Here is a 20,781-nt window from a genome sequence, read left to right as displayed (position 1 = left end):
GAATACTGGAGTGGGTTGCCATTTCCTCTTCCAGGGGATCTTCCCAACCCAGGATTGAACCCGGGTCTTTTATATCTACCGCATTGACAGGCAGGTTCTTTACCACTAGTGCCACCTGGGAAGCCATATAAATGTGGTCAAAATATTACAAGTATTTATAGTAAACATTTTTTCAGAATATTTTATTATATTATAGCTTCTCAATTATTTTGATTTAGAAGCCAAAAAATATGCTTAGTGTTTCACATAAAAAATTCATTTAGCAAATAAAATATTATTTTAGGCTAATCTTGGATTAGACAACTTGTCTGAGTTAGTAAAAACTCTGATTTACAATTTAAAAATGAATTTTAATACTTAACCTAGTCCAAGGTTGTTTTGTATGAACCTTTAGGATTTAAATATATACTGAGCATTTAAAAAAATTAGGTAATGATGCAGTGCTAATGTCAATATTATTAGCCTGATTATTAGATTTTCTTTTTTTTACATTACAGTTTTGCTTCCTATATACTGCATAGCCAATTTTTCACCATCCTCTGCCTGAATAACCTCTGTTTTAGTGATACCTTGATTAATATATTCAGGAATGAAAATCAAAGAATCTTTGGGAGTTATAATATGGTAACTACATATGTAATAAGGTTAACTTAAATTAAGGCTCATGTATTTAGATTATGCTATTATGATTTCCATTACCTTGTTTTAAATGTGTAAGGCAAGACTAAAATTAATTAATTTTATCTCTTAACTTTTAAAGGAGACATGAGGTGAAACGCAAAGAATCTATATAGTAAAAGTTTAAAAGGAGGAGAGAGATAAGAACCAGATTAAACATATAATGTCTGTATAGGGGGCAAACTGACTGTGGAATGGGTTGATTATGTCAGGAACTTCCACTAAAAGAAAGCACACAATTGATCTCTAGGCAGTTTGACAGGAAGGAAAGAAGGAGACCTTTCTGATTTACATATTTTGTTGTCTATTAAAAAGAAGTACTTCTCTTTATTGATAAAGTTAACTTTTCCCAATTCAAAACTGAGAGACTAAATTTCATAGGCAGTAAGACATTATTCGAGAAGGCAATGGGACCCCACTCCAGACTTTTGCCTGGAAAATCCCATGGACAGAGGAGCCTGGTGGGCTGCCGCCTACAGGGTGGCACAGAATCGGACACGATTGAGCGACTTCACTTTCACTTTCCACTTTCATGCATTGGAGAAGGAAATGGTAACCCACTCCAGTGTTCTTGCCTGGAGAATCCCAGGGACGGGGGAGCCTGGTGGGCTGCTGTCTATGGGGTCGCACAGAGTCGGACACGACTGAAGCAACTTAGCAGCAGCAGCAAGATATTGTTCTGTATAGCAGATTTACAGGTAGATATCTGCAGATAATAACCTTTTGGAAAGATTGAAGTAAAATATACATATCACAAAGCTTACTATTTTAATTATTTTTAAGTGTACAAGTCAGTGGCATTAAATACATTCACACTGTTTTGCAAACATCTCCAGTGCCTGTCAGGAGAACTTTTTTCATCTTGCAAAACTGAAACTCTATACCCATTAAATGATAATTTCCCTTTCCCACCTCCCTTAGCTGCTGACAGCTACCATTTTATTTTTTGTCTCTGTGAGCTTAACTGCTCTGAGTACCTATTTAAATAGAATTATACAACATTTTTCTTCTTGTGACTGGCTTATTTCACTTCATAATTTAATAAATTATTCTTATTCTTCAAGGTTTATATTTGTAGCATGTTCAGAATATTTTTCTTTTTAAGGCTATATAATAGTCCATTCTGTGTATGTACCACATTTTGTTTATCTGTTCATCCATTGATACACACTTGGATTGCATCCACTTTTAATAGTTTTTTATGAAAAATCAGTCTTAAGTAAATTATTGATATAAGAGCAGGGAGCTATGTTAATCTTTAGTAAAGGCATTTGTATAGGAAATCAGAGTAGTACAGTCCAGGAATTCAACTTTTTAGAAACCTAACCTTATCAGTAGAGCGATAAGCTTAGTTGAGGTCTAGAGTAGTGCTATTCAGTAGAAATATAATGTGAGCCTCAAATATAGGTCATATATGTATTTTTAAATTTTCTAGTAGCCCATGTTAAAAAAAGAGAAAGTTATTTTTTTTTCTTGTATCTTTATTTGAGAATTATTTGAAAATTTAGCTGTTTCAGAATTTTGCCAACCATAAATGAGTTTTTGTATTCCATCAACTGCAGGGCCCATAATGAGGCTTTGTACTTAGTATGATGTCTTTCATCTTTGGCCTTTGAAACACTTTATAGGCCTTAATTAATTCTTTGTTTTTCTTTTTTTGGAGTATAATTACTTTACAACATTGTGTTAGTTTCTGCTGTGCAGAGTGAATCAGCTATATGTATACATATATTCCTTCTCTCTTGAGCCTCCCTCCCACCCGCTCCATCCCACTTCTTTAGGTCATCACAGCACTGAGCTGAGATCCCTGTGCTATATAGCAACTTCCCACTAGCTATGTTTTCCACATGGTAGTGTATGTATGTCAATCCTAACCTCCCAATTCATCCCACTCTCCCCTCCCCACTGCATCCTCAAGTCCTCTCTCTAAGTCTGCATCTCAGTTTCTACCCTGCAAATAAGTTCATTGGTACCATTTTTCTAGATTCCATATATATTCGTTAATATATGATACTTGTTTTTCTCTTTGTGAGTTACTTCACTCTGTGTGACAGACTCTAGGTCCATCCATACCACATAAGTAAAGTTAATTTTAATACTATATTTTTATTTAGTCTACTGTATGTATATAAAACACTTGAACATACTATTGACATAAAGATGATTGATGAGATAGTTTGCATTCTTTTTTTTGTACTAAAATCTCCTAAACATTTCAATTTTTAAATATTTGTTTCTATTTCATTTCATTTTCTGTTTTTATTTCAATTTCTAAACATTTAAATTCAAGCTAGCCATATTTCATTTGCTTAATAGTGACATGTGGCTAGTGGCTAGTGTATTGGACATTGCAGTTCAAAAGGAGTTAATAATTACTGTATTTGCCAGCCCTCCTTTAATTATTTTGTCTCATTAGGGCTTATGGTGTTACAGTTTTTTTTCTGTAAAGTACAATTTAGGTCTCACAGGCTTTTACGCTAGTTTTAAAATCAATTACCACTCATGAAATAATGAAGTATTATATAAATTATTTGTGATAGCTCAATTATTAGCAAGTGATTGTCCTCAACTCTGAAATAATGAAGAGAAACATTGGAAAAATAATTTTTGCTGGAGGGTAATTGAGATGGTCTTACTTTGTGATGAGGCTGCCTTGAGTTTGAGAGCCAGAGAATGGAATTTGGGGAGAACTGGAGAATGGGAAGATTTTTCTGGAAAGAGTTCATAGCTAATGATGAGTAGTTAGAATCTTTGCATTCCTACCATCTAAATGGTCTTATTTTATTTCTTTATCTTGCATTAGCAGAGAGCAGTGAGATTGTTTGGAAAGTGAGCGCAGTATTTAAGTATTAAAATGGTAAGGGAAGTAGGTCAAGAAAGCTAATTATCACCTGATAAGCATTACCTATTCTTGCAGAAAATCTCCAAAAGATAATTAAAGGGCAGAATCTTCTGCTTCTTGTTTAGTGCATCAACTGCAAGCAATTGTGGCTCCTATTGCATATATATTTGATATTGCCCATCCTACCAGTTGCTAACCTCATTTTTTATTTAGATAGTCAAGTGAAATTAGGATGTCAGAAGACTACAGATGGAATCAGAGTCTCTTCTGTGCTTTCAGTCTGGCTTTAGCTTACAGTGTAGACTGAATGGAGACTTCTAGGCTCTCAACCATCCGCTGCCTCCTAGCAGTGTGCTAAGATCATGTGTCTATACTGCTTCTTTGAAATATAAATGCTGATAATCAAGTGGTAACTCACTTAACTAAAAGTTCTGAAAGAGATCAGGAGATGTCCCTCCCTTAACAGAGACAAATCATTCTCCAGCAGAACATGATTATCCAGTCCATCTGTTTAACCAACAGAAAACAGGTAGACAAGCAGTTAATTTACTTAGACCAACAATCTGCTTCTTAATGTATGCTACATTAGGGACACTCCTGCACATGTGTCCCAGGAGGCATATGCTAAAATGTTCTTGGTAGCATTGTTTGGAATAGTCAAAAAAATGTCCACCAACAGAAAATAGATAAGTTGTTGTAAATTGCATTAGAATATATGATGGCAGTGAAAATAACTTTGTATGCACATACACACAAACATCAGGCTTCATCAAAAGAGGCCTTATTTCTTATTCTCTAAATCAAAGTGGGCCCAGGGTTGGGAATATAAGGATACCCTAGCCTAGATGAGCAAAAGGGAAGAAAGAAGGGGAAAAAAATTCCCATAACTGGAAAACCTCCAGTTTTGAGAATCAGAGAAACAATCACAGTTAGCCAGTAAATCCACAGTATTCTTGGACATTCTAAAATTTCCAAAGTGAATACAGCCTTTGTCTGTATCAGTCTGGCCAGTTCCATCTCCTTAAGCATCACCTGTTCAATTGATTTCTCTTAAATTTGATTTAGATAAATTTAATACTATCAGTGCTTAGATAAATCAAATTTCAATGTTGATTTGATATTAAATTTATCATAATTTTTAAAGAAGCCTGAAGAGTGCTAATTTTTAACCAATTTGTTCATTTCTTAAGAAAATTGGGTAGCAAAGATTTTTGGTCTGATATAAATGTGTGTCTTCTTTTTAGGCCTGTGATTTTTCAATACAAAACAAAATTTAAAACTTCTTATAATAGTATTTAGCAGGAGAAAAGAAGGAGGGGACTATAAATTATAATAACAAATACAAATAAGTCATTTATTAGGTTTCATTATTTTCTGTTTCTTTAGTGGTTTTTGGCAAATTTCTCATATCAAGAAGCACTTTCAGACACACAAGTTGCTATAGTTAATATTTTGTCCTCAACTTCTGGTAAGAAATTTGTCTTATCTGTATTATAACTCGAGGCCTATTTCTGATATATATGTGTACATATAAATATTTTTATCTTGTTATAAATTATTTCATTCTTTTTAACATATATTAATGTATTGTAACTACTACTTAGTCTTTAAGTTTAGTACCATATCCTTGTACTGTTTATATTCCTTCTAATGCTTTACAGTATTTTCTATGCAACAAAAATACATTGTATATAAAGTTTTATAGGCTGACCCTTTGTATTGTAGCTGTCTTTCCTTTCACATATTCTTTCTAAGGATATTTTTTTCGACCCTTTGGCGAAATGTGGTTGCTTATTTCAGATCTATAATTTGCTTTATGAAGGATGTTTTATTTTTAAAATTGAATCAACTTCCAGGTCTGGAAGATAAAAAAAGTATTTTTGAGCTGTAAAAATAACTGTAGTACACATACTTGATTATGATGAGGTCAGAATATTACTGTGAATGCTGAGTTTAACTCTCTTGGTAGTTTTAAAATAAATAGGACTGTATTTGATCTGTATTGGTGAGATAAACAGTTTAATTTGGAAACTGTTTCCTTGTATGGTCTTTGAACATTTCAACCTAGGTAACTGTAGTCGTATTCTTAGTCATTTAAAAATGACAAGATTTAAAAGTTAGGTAATAAGTAATTTACTTATTTAAACAATCAAGTTGGTAACAAATAATTTTGACAGTGTTTATTTAAGCGAATGTATCTTTCTTTAAATCTTTTTTTTTCCACAGGACTTTTTACCTTAATCCTTGCTGCAATGTTTCCAAGTAACAGTGGAGATAGATTCACTCTTTCTAAACTTTTAGCTGTAATCTTAAGGTAAGAATATAGTATAATAGCTAGTTTGTTCTTAAAAATGCAGTGTTTAAAGCATTTCTGGTAGTGATAGAGGAGAGTTTATATTATAATATCATATATAGGCAGAGAAAGATGAAGATAAAAGAAGGTTTTAAATGAACATCAGCTCTGCATCACATCCTTGGCTAGTTTTAGTTTTCAAAACCTTCCTAGGGAGCATAACTGAAGGGAGGATGTTTGGTTCCCATTCATGAGACTGTGAACTTAACCAAGTATTGTACTGACATTCACATGCAGTTGTCTCTGATTGTCTCAGCCTTAATCTTTTAGTTATTTTCTGTATAAGCCATCTGGCAATTATGTATTACTATTTGTAATATAATACATAAGTACCATTAGTAACTAATTTAAATCTTTTATTTTTATTTAGCTTTGTATTTATTTGTCTTGTCTTCCCTAGGAGATTTTAAACCATTAAAGGCTAAATCCTTGTTTTCTGCTTCTTTGTGTTATCAAAGGCCTAGCATAGGGCTTTGCTTACAGTCAGTATTCAAATAGGTATATTGATTTGATGGAACTCTTGTTTTTGTAAGAGAAAATCAGAAATCAGAGAAGGTACCAGAATAATTTACCAGAAAGGTTAATGTTTTTGAGCTATCAGAGCTGGCTTTGAATCAGAGCTCTGTTTGCCCCTGGCCACTTCCCCTTAACTCTCTGAGAGGATTTCCTTGAATGCAAAATGATGATAGTATCATCTAATTTACAGTTTTGAAGGATGTATATAAAAAAGTAATTATAATAGAGACTGGTTCTTGGCAGTCACAAAGTGGTGTTTCTCTCTTTTAGATACAAGGGTAAATTGACAGTGGTAGTTTTCATGGGCAGTCTGGTCGAGCCAACTGATTGACCATTTAGACTTCATGGATGCTAGAAATTTATTCTTTTACATGACTGGCCCATGATTTAGCCAGATGAATTTTTACACTAGGAAAATACAGTATATTTATATTAGGGAAGTAATGAGGTTTATCCAGCTTTGTTCACAATTCATGCCTATTTCTAACTGTTCTTTGTGTTGTCTTAATAAAAGTAGAAAGATGCACAGAAATAGAAGGACAATATAAGGCTCCGGGAGGATGGGAATCACATCTCTCTTGTTCATTGCTTAACCCAAACTATTGCTCAATAAGCAACAGTTGAATGAAGAAATAACCTCTGATTTCTCTGCCTCCTTTATTTGGTCTTATTTTATCCATTAAAATGATGGAATTATTTATTTAAATATTTAAGAATAATTTTACTGTTAATTATGATTTTACCTGGTGGGTTAGTGATAAAGAACCTGCCTGCCAATGCAGGAGATGAAGGTTTGATCCCTGGGTCAGGAAGATCCCCTAGAGTAAGAAATAGCAACCCACTCCAATATTCTTGCCTAGGAAATACCATGGACAGAGGAGCCTGGTGGGCTGCAATCCATGGGGTTGTACAGTCAGACAACTTAGTGACTAAACAACCATAACAATATCAAGAGTTATTACTATTGCTAGGTTTATATGCGTTTAATACACATACATTTCAAAAAAAAAAGATTGAAGGAAGGTTGACAAATTGACTTTTTCCTAATTGAAAGGCAGAAGATAAGCATAGCAAGTTAAGAACACTAGACTCCGGAAGTAGACTGCCTGCATTTCAATCCCAGCTATGTGATTTTGGTCAAGTTACTTCATTTTTTTGTGCGTTAGTTTTCTCATGTGTAAAATGGGAACGGTAATGATTAATAATACCTTCCTTATAAGGTAATGTCAGTCATTTTATGTGGATTAAATGAATTAATACAAGTACAGCACTTATAGTATACTGATATTGCTGCTGCTAAGTCGCTTCAGTCATGTCCGATTCTGTGCGAACCCATAGACAGCAGCCCACCAGGCTCCCCCATCCCTGGGATTCTCCAGGCAAGAACACTGGAGTGGGTTGCCATTTCCTTCTCCAATGCATAAAAGTGAAAAGTGAAAGTGAAGTCGCTCAGTCATGTCCGACTCTTCACGACCCCATGGACTGCAGCCCACCAGGCTCCTCCATCCATGGGATTTTCCATGCAAAAGTACTGGAGTGGGGTGCCATTGCCTTCTCCGATACTCATATTATTCAGTATTAATTAAATCATGAATTTTTTGATGGTTTGACCTAAAGTTAAGATTAGTCTTTATTACTTGTAAATAACTTTGATCTTTATGATTAGTCTTTTAAAGGAATTTATTATGTTACTCGTCAGTAATGACGGTTATTTCTCATAGCATTGGAGGTGTTGTGCTGGTAAATCTATCAGGATCTGAAAAGTCTCCTGGAAGAAACACAATAGGTAAGTATCTGACTCTTGAATTCTTCCTGTTAGAGTATACAAGAAAGGCCTGTGCATATCATTGTGCGTGTGCACATACACACACGTGCATGCATATGCACACATGTGCACACAGATACACACACAGAGGGTGGGCACTAATAAGGCTTTTATTAAAAAAGTTTTTCCTTTGGAAATAATGTAAGAAAATTAAAAAATAGAACACAGAACTCTCATATAACCTTCACCCAGATTCTCTTAACTATTTATAACATACATAGCTACAGTATAGGTTTAAAAATCAGGAATTAACAGTGATTACAGTCATTTTTATTTAGTCTGTAGGTTCTTTTCAAATTTCACCATTTTTCCCCACTAATGTTCTTCTTTTGGTCCAAGATCATTTGTTGCGTTTAGGTATGTCTCCTTGGTTTTCTTTAATCTGTGACTATCCCACTGTCATTTTTTGTCTTTCATAACTTTAATATTTTGGGAGAATACTGTCCACTTTTTTTGTAGAATGTCCTTCAATTTATTTTTCTGGTATTTCTTTATGGTTAAATGAATATTGTGCATTTTTGGCAAGAATACCATGGAAGTGATACTGTGTCCTGACAAATCCATCATATCAAGAAGGCTCATGATATTTATTTGTTCTATTACTAATGACATTAATTTTAAAGTGATGTCTGTCAGGTTGCTCCAGTGTAGCTCCTAGTTTTTCCCTTTGTAAGTAATAAGCATCTTGTTAGAGATATGGAGACTATACATATATCCTGCCCATCATGCTTGCAGCCACTAATTTTGTTATGCTCTTCTGATTCTTACCTGAAACAATTACTGCTATGGTAAGCACTTAGTTTTTGATCCATTGTTTAGATTTAACAGAAGAATCCAGCTTCCTTGGTTTCCTTCTGTATACTTTCTTTAGATATTTAAAGTCCATTGAATAGAATAATGCTTTCTAAACTATTCCTGGATAGTGCCCAGGGAGCTGTGTCTCTTGAACTGTCTTAGCTTTTTCTCACCTAGAGCAGCTCTGTATGTTTAAAACAATATATGTGTTTTGTGTGTGAGATTTTGTTGACAGGCTATCCTTTAATAGCAATAATAAATAAATGAAACATTGAACTTTTGAATAATTGATTTAAAGTATTGAATGTGGTCACTTGGCAAATAGCACCTTATTATAGCTGTTTTTAAAGGCTTACTTAAATGTTTTTGAGAGTGAGTTAATATATTAAAGAGAATCAATATTCATTACGCAGGAAGGAACTGCTAGTGCTACATTATGTTAGATATTTTAGAACATTAAAAAGTATAAATTATGTGTTTGCAGTTGTCAAGAAGTTTTTTCTTTTAATCAATATATATGATTGACAAAATGAAACCCCTAGAGAATAAAATCATACTAGATTCAACTGTAGTAAGTATTAAATTGTCTAAAATAGAAGACAAGTAGGATGGAAGTTTAGTGGAGTAGAAAGAGGATGCTTGGTGACAGTGTGGGACTTTAAAACAGTCTTGAAAATGGTGGTAGATACATGGCAGTGGGGGGAACAAAATAAATAGCCTAGAGTGGGAAGAAAACATTGTTAAGTTGGCTATGTCAGGTCTCAAAATTGTTTATGTACGGGACAATAGGAAGTATGCACTTCAAAATTAAATACCAAAGTGTTGGTATTATAACATGTATAACTGATTTGTTAAATCATCAAGGTGAATGATTTTGTATTTGTTGGTTTACACTTTAAAGTCCTTCCTATATTCCTGGAGGACATGGAAAAGGTGGGTTATACTTTATCTTTTCATATTTGAATAGTACTCATTTCTTGAAATAGGACCTGACTGTGTCAGATTTTAATTAAGTATGTGTTGAATGAGTTCGTGAACAAATACTTTATTATATTGACTTTTACAGGTTCCATTTGGTCTCTTGTTGGAGCCATGCTCTATGCTGTTTATATTGTTATGATTAAGAGAAAAGTAGACAGAGAAGATAAGTTGGATATTCCAATGTTCTTTGGTAAGAATATGTTTAACTTGTTGAGACTATGTACCCTGAATGATTAACTTAGGGTTTTGTTTTTGTTTTTTGGAGGGAGTAGGAAAGGTTCCCTTTCCACTCCCCCTTGTAATTCTTTAAAATCATTAGACTTTAAAGATGATGAAGTCCACTCTCAGTGTTTTTCTCTTATCTTGTTCTGCATAATTGTGGACCTGGAGGAAATGTTCACTCTCTCAATGTGAGGTAAAAGAAATTCTAACATACCTTTTTCAAATTAATATCTTTAACCTGTAAATCAGATATTTTCCTCATTGATATCACTGGTTATGCTGTTATAAGCATGTGAGGGTTTACCTGTTGTATTATACATTTTGCCATTTTTGAATTGTTAGAAGCATAGAATTGGGGAAATTGCCCCAAAATGATGTCTAATACTATTTCTGTCTATGAGCTAATTTTTACTAAAAATTGTAGGTCATTTGTACTGTAAAACTCAGACTCTTTTATGACATAAATTTTTTAAATTACCCAATTACAGTTTTGGGCATCAATTCTTAATTTTGGTAAATGCCTAATATCATTTATAAATTCTTATTTGCCTGAAATGAGCTCAGTAAAGAAGTCTGATATCTAGGATTACAAAAGAAGAGTACATTGACATGATATGTTCCAAATGATATCTAAATATCAGTAGATAATGGAGCCTAGGGATGAGAATTCAAAGTACAGCTTATAGGAAACTAGGAGACCTGAACTCTAGCTGTTGTAACTTCTTTTATCTCATAGTCATCTGAAAATGAGGAGATTCGACTAGGTTAGTAGCTGATTTATGAAGGATCCTGGGAAGATTGGAAGGAAGTGGAGTTGTATGTGTGAGTTTGGTTCCCAGACTGCTCTGCTGCTTCTACTGAAGCAATTCTGCTTTGTTGTTTTTTTAGCATTATAAATTAATTTGTAGAAATGATTTTTCTACTAAAAGTAGTTTGAATATCTGCACCTAATGATTAACAAAAATAAAGTCTTTGAAAACCCACCAGACTGGGTGATCACTCAAGTTGCTTTCAAGTAGAGAATTCCTAAGTATACCTTAAATATGAAGATAATTTTAATGACGTCTTATTTTGAAGTCATAGCAGAGTCCATCTGGAATGGATTGAAATGTTAATATTTTGCAGTTTTGTTTTTTTTTTTTTAAGATTGGCAGCTTTGAAGAAAAATTGCTTCTTTACTCTTACTGGAGAGTATGTGTAGACATATGCCATGATATGTAAAGCAATATGAATTTGACCTGGGCTTTAGAATAGACAGAATTAGAGAAGAAGTAGTTAGAATTGAGATGTGGGAAGTTCTTTGGGCATCACGGTGTGAGCAGAGCATAGCAGGAAATAGTGAGTAGATCCAGTGTGCTGGAGCATTCAGTTGAGGAAAGAGGAGAAGCATATGAGGCATATGAGAATCTGCAGAACCGGTGAAGTGATTTGGACCTTTCATCTCTAGATCCAAAGGTTGTCACTTCATGCGGAATTTCACAGGCTTCAAGTTCAGGGAACAAAAAGAGATCTGCTTCCTGATAATGTCAAAGTGAAAGTGAAGTCACTCAGTCGTGTCTGACTCTTTGTGACCCCATGGACTGTAGCCTACAAGGCTCCTCCATCCATGGGATTCTCCAGGCAAGAATATTGGAGTGGGTTGCCATTTCCTTCTCCAGGGGATCTTCCCAACCCAGGGATCAAACTCTGGTCTCCCGCATTGCAGGCAGATGCTTTACCCCAAAGTTTGGTGTTTTAAGTACAATGATTTTTTAATGTTATACAAGCCTTTTGTGTGTGTGTTGTTTATTTTTATCACTAGGTATCTTAAGTTGGTTTTCCTGGAAGCAGAATATGAGACAGTAATTTGGTGTGCGAGATTCATGGAAGGGGTGCTCTGTAAGAAAGACTGACAAGCGAGTTAGATAAGCAGAATAGAGAAGGGGCAAGAACCATGTGATCTCTGGTGCAGCTGAGGCTTGGCCAGCTTGTTATAGGTCCCTGGGCAGGGAGCATAGGGGGAGCAGAGGCAGTCCTCAGAATTGTCCTAGCCTAGAGCCGTTAGGATTTGGCTGCAGAGGGTGTGGAGTGGGGAGAGGGTGGGATCTTTTGGGGAAAGACAGACTTGGTCACTCACTCTCCAAGACAGTTCTTCAGAGAAGGCAGGTACTGTAAGTCTTAGTGGCAGATAGAGAGTGGGCATTCCCTCCCTATTACAATTTAACTAGGCATCCTAAATACAAGTTTATTATTTAGCAGCAAATATAAAATATATATCGACTGTAATTCTCTTTTAGGGAAGCTCTATAATTACCTTTGGATCTCACAGTGAAATTGTGATGTTAAACTGTATGCTAAGTCACTTCAGTCGTGTCCGACTCTGTGTGACCCCATAGACGGTAGCCCACCAGGCTCCCCCGTCCCTGGGATTCTCCAGGCAAGAACACTGGAGTGGGTTGCCATTTCCTTCTCCAGTTAAACTGTATAGAAAGTCCAATAAAAACTTCTATAAAATTATAACATTTGTGTCTTTACATTTTCATGTGTGTAGTCATATATAAGCTCACATTTCTATATTTAAAATAATGGTTAGCATTTGTTAACTGTTTATTCATGCCATGTACTGTGTTGTATTTTTGTCTAATCTTCCTAGTAACCTAATTAAATGTTATTTTATACTTACAGATCAGAAAACCGAGGTTTGCAAGAGGTTAGCATGTTGCCTAAAGATTACAGTAGTAGTGAATGGTAGAGTGGGATTGGATCCCAGGGCAGTCAGACTGCAGAGCATGCACTTAACCACTAAATGTTATACCCATCCTTTACACATAGTCCATGTTTAGTTCATACTTACATAGCTATTTGTGTATGTATGTAATCTCACAGACTAGCTTATGAGCTCTAGGAAGGCAGGAAACAAGAATTTTATCTTTTTTTGGAACCTTCCTCCATTATCCCTAGCATAGCATGGGTGCTTTAAACATAAATACAGATTGAATCAGAGAGTAAACAGTGTATGTAGTTCATCGTAATAATTTACTCTGAACACGTGCACACACAGATATGCACGAGTTATTCCTTTTACATTCCAGGACACTATATTATCATAATCTAATGTTGACAGCCAATCTTTTTGAATCATTGTAAATGTTTTTTCTTCAGTAGTTGCTCTATGCAGTAGGGATAGTTGAACCTTGAAGACTCCGTGATCCCCAGTCGCTTGATAAAGTTTTTGCTTGTGTTCATCTCTCCACAGGACTTACTTAAAAACAGAAGTAACAGAACTTTCAGTTAAGGAAACCTAATGAAGCTCATTATGGGAAACCTAATGTTTTCTGATTGTAGAGTTGCAATTTTGAAAGATTGAAATAAATCACAGTTACTAACTTTTTGTCTCTTTTATACGTGTTTAGGTTTTGTAGGTCTCTTTAATCTGCTGCTCTTATGGCCAGGTTTCTTTTTACTTCATTATACTGGATTTGAGGACTTTGAGTTCCCCAATAAAGTAGTGTTAATGTGCATTGTCATTAACGGCCTTATTGGAACAGTGCTTTCAGAGTTCCTGTGGTTGTGGTATGTACTGTTTATTACCCTGTGATTTATTAGTTATGAATTTATTGACTTTTGGCTAGTTTAAGCATTTCTATATTTTCTGTCTTCTGATGGCCCTTCCTATGTACTTTCTCACCTTATATACTTACAACTTAATACAGTAACTCCATTAGAGCAGGAACTGTTTTAATTTTTGTTAATTTCTGTGTTCCCATTGCATAGACTAGTGGCTTGCATATAGAAGTTCATAAATCTTTGTTGAATGATTAGATGGATATGAATGACCTATATTTATAGAACTGTTTTATAAAGTACAGTGTTATGCAGATTAAAGGCATCATTTTCTAATGGACACTCACACTTAGGAGATGTGTATCCCAGGTATGCATACATGAGTTCTAAGTGAGATTCTGGGAACTTTGCTTATTCAGGAGTCTTTGAAATGTCTGTTTGATTGTTCAGATTTTTGTTTTGTTTATTCTCAGGACTTTTCATATGAGTGAGGCAGATATATAAACCCTAAGCTTTAGGGTTTGATTAATTTGAGGTTTTAACATACTTTAATGTAGTATCAACTATGTTGATATGTGATAATAATCTTAAAATATTTTGAAGACAATATCTTATATAGTGTTTAAGAAAACCTTCAAATATCGAGCTTAATACTTAGTTCTATTTCCATCTAATAGAAACTTAGAAACACAAATTGTACTTAAGCTCCTGACTGAATTTTATTGCATACCATTTAAACTACTGATTAGTTTTCCCTTGCAAAAGACTGCAACAAAAATAGCCTTTTCCATAAAGTCTTGCTTAATATGCTACCTGCACTTGTCTCCCCTCTCCAAATAAGGAAGTATCTTTTTCCTTGATGTCCTCCACTCTCACTCCCTTTTATGTAGTACTTAAAGGTTTAGTTTATATTGTAGTAATTCATGTAGTTGGGTTTTCCAGGTAGCTCAGACAATAAAGAATCTGTCTGTAGTGCAGGACACCCGAGTTCAACTCCAGGGTCAGGAAGATCCTCTGGAGAAGGGAGTGGTTACCCAGTCCAGTAGTCTTGTCTGGAGAATTCCAGAGACAAAGGAGCCTGGCAGGATACAGTCTGTGGGGTTGCCAAGACTGAGCATGAGGTTGTTAGACTGAGTAATACACACGCACACAATGTATGTAATTATCTTAAATTCCTTTGTTGATCTAGAACCCTTTGGTATCAAAATCTATTTCCTCATTTTGTACAAATTATTTTAGGTGCTCTTTTTTTTTTTTTTTAAAACAAAAGGACTTACCTTTTTTATGTATTAATATGTATCATTTGTCTTGTTCTTTTATCCTATCACTTCTTTTGTTATATCGTTTCTCTTGCCTCCTTCCACTCTTGGTTCTGGGCTGATGAAACTACTTACTGGTGATGTTTTGAGTGTACTTGGTTGAACCCTAGAGAATTGTTGATTTTCAACCATTTTTGATGGCTGTTTAAGAGGGTTCAACGCAGTGAACCCTATGCTTTAAATGATTATTCAGTCACTGTATTTTAATAGAAGTTTATATTCTGTACTATTCTAAGTTTAGTTTAAATTAGAAAATTTCAAAGCAAAGAGTTCTTACATATTTGAAAGAAATAATTTAAAAAAATTTTGGATATTGGACTAGAGAAAGGTTTAGTATGGTTCGTATTACATTAAGACTTACAGTAAACATGGACAGTGCCACTTTCAAATGTTAAAATACTCATTCCTTATTGAGAGTTTTATTTTTAATAAATATATAGAATAGAGTTTCATTATGCCAGCAGATTTTAATGTAGGCTTTGAGGATGAATAAATACAAGTTGTGACATATGTAAGCTCTCTAAGGTGAGCATTCTAAGTTTGCACCCTTGGAAAATTTTACTCTTAAATAATAAAATAACATGTTTTGAAGTATTCTTTTTTATATTTAACTTTTTTAAAATTTAAAAAATGTACAAAATGGATTATAATGAAAAAATAATCTTTCTCTCCTACCCCAAATTTTCATTTCTTTTTCTCAAAGGCAACCACTGTTAATTTCTTAGCCTTCTACAATACAAAATTATCTGTACATACATAAGTGTGTATCAATCTCTTGATCTCCCCCCTCCAATTTGTTTTATTTTTGACATGAAAACTATGGATATCATTCTTTACTTTTCTTTGTTCCCACAAATTGTTGTCTTGTAAATCCTTACATATCAGCCACTAGATTCATTTTTTTAAAGCCTGTCTAGTATTCTAATCTGTTATGCTCCAATCTATTATGTAACATAATGCATAGAACATAATGTGTTTTACCAGTTCCTTCTTGAGAGATGTTTTTGTTTGTAGTCTCTTGCTTTGAAAGTAATATGGTATTAAGCATCCTTATATTTTTGCATATACACGTAATTATTCTATAGGATAAATACTGAAAAAAACTGAATCAAACACATGGACTTCTGATTCTGATAGAGAGTTACAAAATATCCTCCACAGAAGGAACACAGTTTATATTCCCAACTGTGTATTTGAATCTTTGTTGTTATAAAACTGAACACTCAAAGTCATATATTATGATCAAAGCTACCTGGGCTGGATTTTTCAGGACTTCAAAAAAGTTTTATTTTTCAGATATACTTCTATACTCAAGCACTTAAGAATATGTTTAGTAACAATTCAGTAGCAGTAAGTTAATCTGTAATGGAACAAATTTCATGTCCCTTAAATTCTAGGTGTTATTGTAACTCAAAACAACTATAAGAAGCATATCTATATGTTTTATATCATTTTATATCTTAAAAATAATTAAATCAGAAGTCATAATCTACATGTATGATGATTTTTTTCTTTTTAGGAAGGCAAGATTATGTTAACTATAAATAGACAACTAACTTTAGCATATATATAATCATGTATGGAGTAGCATACTAAAGATTTAAAAGTGCAGTTGTAAATTTTTTTGGAAATTAGAGATGTGTACTTGTCACTCATTGTTTATTTAAAAAATTTTTTCAAGTGCACCATTAGCTCCATATACTGTACTGCTAGTGTAGATGTGAGGTTATCCACCTAGTCCTCTGTCTCAGCATTTCCTGAAGTGTCCTGAATGGATAATAGATCAAATGAATTCAGCCATCAGCTAAATTGGGAAACCTGCTATAAGTCAAATGGGTTTTTTAATACTTCATCTCAGACTCGGTCTGATATTACTTTGCATTATGAATTTCTAAGAACAAATGTATTTTAAAAACCCAGTATTTCCCTGGTGGTCCAACAGTTAAGAATCTACCTTCCAATGCAGGCAGTGCATGTTTAGGATCCCTGGTCAGGGAACTAAGATCCCAAATGTTGTGGGGCAACTAACCCCACATGCCACATCTAAAGACCAGCCCACGTGCTGCAACGAAGAGCCTTCGAGCCACAAAGAAAGATCCCACATGCCACAACTAAGACCTGACACAACCAAATAAATAATTAAAAAAAAAAAACAAAAAAAAAACAGGGAATTCCCTGGTGATACAGTGGCTAGAACTCAGTGCTTTCACTGCCAGTCCCAGGCCTTGGTTCTGGTGAGGGAACTAAGATGCTGTAAGTTGTGTGGCCAAAAAAGAAAAGACCAATAATAATTTTTTAAACCCAATATTTGATCCCCAAATACTCTTTTCACAGAGAAGCTTATGAATTGCAGGCATTCCCTTGAATCTCTTTACCACATCGATAAGAACTAATTGTCCAGCCTCTGTTGAACACTTAAAGTGACACACTTTATCAAGAGTTCAGTTCAGTTGCTCAGTCATGTCCGACTCTTTGCGACCTCATGAATCGCAGCATGCCAGGCCTCCCTGTCCATCACCAGCTCCCAGAGTTCACTCAAACTCATGTTCATCGAGTTGGTGATGCCATCCAGCCATCTCATCCTCTGTCGTCCCCTTCTCCTCCTGCTCCCAATCCTTCCCATCATCAGAGTCTTTTCCAATGAGTCAACTCTTCGCATGAGGTGGCCAAAGTACTGGAGTTTCAGCTTTAGCATCATTCCTTCCAAAGAAATCCTAGGGCTAATCTCCTTCAGAATGGACTGGTTGGATCTCCTTGCAATCCAAGGGATTCTCAAGAGTCTTCTCCAACACCACAGTTCAAAAGCATCAATTCTTCGGCGCTCAGCTTTCTTCACAGTCCAACTAACTCTCACATCCATACATGACCACTGGAAAAACCATAGCCTTGACTAGACGGACCTTTGTTGCCAATGTCTCTGCTTTTGAATATGCTATCTAGGTTGGTCATAACTTTCCTTCCAAGGAGTAAGCGTCTTTTAATTTCATGGCTGCAGTCACCATCTGCAGTGATTTTGGAGCCCCAAAAAATAAAGTCTGACACTGTTTCCACTGTTTCCCCATCTATTTCCCATGAAGTGATGGGACCAGATGCCATGATCTTGATTTTCTGAATGTTGAGCTTTAAGCCCACCTTTCACTCTCCTCTTTCACTTTCATCAAGAGACTTTTTAGTTCCTCTTCACTTTCTGCCATAAGGGTGGTGTCATCTGCATATCTGAGGTTATTGATATTATCAAGAGTTAGCCTCTTTTATTTCAGGACAATATTGTTAACCCTAACAGCTAGAATTTACTTACCTATAATTTCCATAGTTCTATAGTCCTAACTATATATATATTACAGCTTTATAATTAATTTTTATGCACTCAATATCTATTCAATACAATGCTTTTCTTGATTTTTTTCATTCAGTTATATAAAATTATATGCAGTTGGTATGTCAGAATTTGATACTAACATTGATAATTCAATGTGAAAATAAAATGAAGAGCTTATGTTTTGGTTACATCAATTACTAGAAAAATGAAAAACAGCAAGGAAAGATCCTTAAAAAATACTCAGTTTTTTTTTTTTTCTGATACTAAGCCAAACCAAAAGAGCAACAAACATCTAAAGAGTACTTAATTTTTAATGAGGGCAAGATATTTTTGCTTTAATGATAGACTCACCTGTTGGTTATCACTTTCTTACTGTGTTATAAGTTATTGTTCTGAACTTTTATTATAGCTGTTTCCTTTGTTATCTAAGTGTCATTATCACAAAACTAAGAATTCTTCTGACAGTTTTATAAAAAGTGTTAACAGAATATAAGTTATACATTCAAAGTTGAATATCATCTGTAAGCAGATTTAGAAAATAGTATAAAATCTTTTGAAATTTGTATATTTATATATTGGATTTTTAATATTTAAAGATGAATTTTGAGAATTATCTTAGTAACTTTATTTTTTATTATGTTAGTCCGTCCTAAGCTTTTATCCTGATCTCTCTTGCCTATACGGTAGGATAATTTTTATTTTTTAAGATTTTTGGATGTGAACCATTTTTAAAATCTTTATTGAATTTGTTACAATATTGCTTCTGTTTTATGCTTTGGATTTTTGTACACAAGGCATGTGGGATTTTAGCTCCCCAACCAGAAATCAAACCTGCACCGCTTGCATTGGAAAGTGAGGTCTTAACCACTGGACCATCAGGGAAGTACCCCCCGCGAGGATAGATAATTTTTGGTCATTGTTTTTTGTTGGTTCTTTTGTTGTTTCAGTATGGCAATGTATATTTTATTTCTTTCCTTTTTTTTTAGGGGCTGCTTTCTTACCTCATCATTGATAGGCACACTTGCACTAAGCCTTACAATACCTCTATCCATAATAGCTGACATGTGTATGCAAAAGGTAAGGCAAACTATTTACTATATATTTTAAGTATATTATTAAATCAGAGCTAATAATGAAAGTTAAGGGATGTGACTAAATTATAAAGATGACCATGAATAATACTTGGTGCCTTCTCTTCCAAGCTGTTTTACTACATAGAGATATAAAAAGTACCAAAGAAATGGTCATCTTTGTAATTTAGTCACATTTAGTTTTTTATTTAAAAAACAATTCTTTGTTATTTAATTTTGTTTTCTGATTCAGTATATTATGTATTTGCTGTGGTTAAGAATGGAAATCTTTGTAATTGAGAATTAATTATTCTTCATATACCATGATTTTCAAAGAATGTGAATATTATAAAATATATATAACACTAAAATCATACATCATATAATATCCAGGCCTTTCTACATCTTCAGGTCATAATCTTGAATATCAACCAAAATCAGTGAAACTAGGGAAATGATGCTTATCAGACGATTTTGGTAGCTGCTGTGAAAATGAACTTTACCATACTGATATTTTGAAAAATCAGCTTTTTTGCAGATTTGAAAAATAAAAATTGAAGTTTAATTTTATTTTTGGATTTTTAAGAAGACCTGTAATAGCGAATTTAATTTTAGTAAATGATACTGTAATTTGTTCAAATATTTTAAGATGGAGGCAAAACAGAAGGGAAAATATATGTATATATAATTGATTAGAAAAACACACTGACAGTCATTTCTTGATTGCACATCAGGCATTTAGTTAAATGAGTAGGCTGAGCCTTTGGTGGGAATTAAGGGCAGAAGAAACATTCTGGAAAAAGTAGCAGGGTGTGTCCCAGAACTGCAATAGAAACATGGTGGGAATAACTTACTTTCTTAGGTTTTTTATAGATATCAATAGCTTCTGAAAATTTTTGCATTCATTAATTTTATTTATTGTGCTTAAGATACATTTTGTTTTGTTTTGTTTTTAACTTATTGATATTTGGTATAATAGGAAGCATCCCTGATTGCATTCAGACTTGTATTCAGATATATTCAGGAATTAGACGTTTTTTGTTTACGTGGGCAGTTTTCATTGTTAATAAATGTCTTCATTTTTTTAAAAAAAAATTTGTCCTCATAGCTTGCTGGAATTCAAATTAGAAGTTTTTTTATTATTTGGCAACATAAAAATAACTGCATGGTTAAAAATGAACTTTGCCTGTAAAAGTCATCTAGAGTTTCACCTACCTTTATGAAGTTTGGTTTTTTTCAGTAGGATTTTTTTAGTTGAATAGTCATGATATCGTTCTGTCAACTGTATTTGCGTTTTTAACTCTAATTAGTCATAAGT

General features: G+C 34.0%; 1 protein-coding gene across 2 annotated transcripts in view; it reads left to right on the top strand.

Annotated features, from left to right (window-relative positions):
• Window positions 1-20,781, top strand: part of SLC35F5 (solute carrier family 35 member F5) — a 40,278-nt gene that overhangs the window by 13,780 nt on the left and 5,717 nt on the right. For both annotated transcript variants that reach the window (XM_025277225.2, XM_044936235.1), the window contains exons 8-13: window positions 4,907-4,988; window positions 5,747-5,834; window positions 8,111-8,175; window positions 10,076-10,180; window positions 13,605-13,764; window positions 19,380-19,470. In XM_025277225.2, the coding sequence (XP_025133010.1) occupies window positions 4,907-4,988; window positions 5,747-5,834; window positions 8,111-8,175; window positions 10,076-10,180; window positions 13,605-13,764; window positions 19,380-19,470 (591 nt within the window). The remainder of the gene's footprint in view (window positions 1-4,906; window positions 4,989-5,746; window positions 5,835-8,110; window positions 8,176-10,075; window positions 10,181-13,604; window positions 13,765-19,379; window positions 19,471-20,781) is intronic.

Source organism: Bubalus bubalis, chromosome 2, assembly GCF_019923935.1.
Source record: "Bubalus bubalis isolate 160015118507 breed Murrah chromosome 2, NDDB_SH_1, whole genome shotgun sequence".
Lineage (NCBI taxonomy): Eukaryota > Metazoa > Chordata > Mammalia > Artiodactyla > Bovidae > Bubalus > Bubalus bubalis.
The sequence above is the reverse complement of the archived record's forward strand: the minus strand, read 5'-3'. Positions and strand labels throughout refer to the sequence as shown.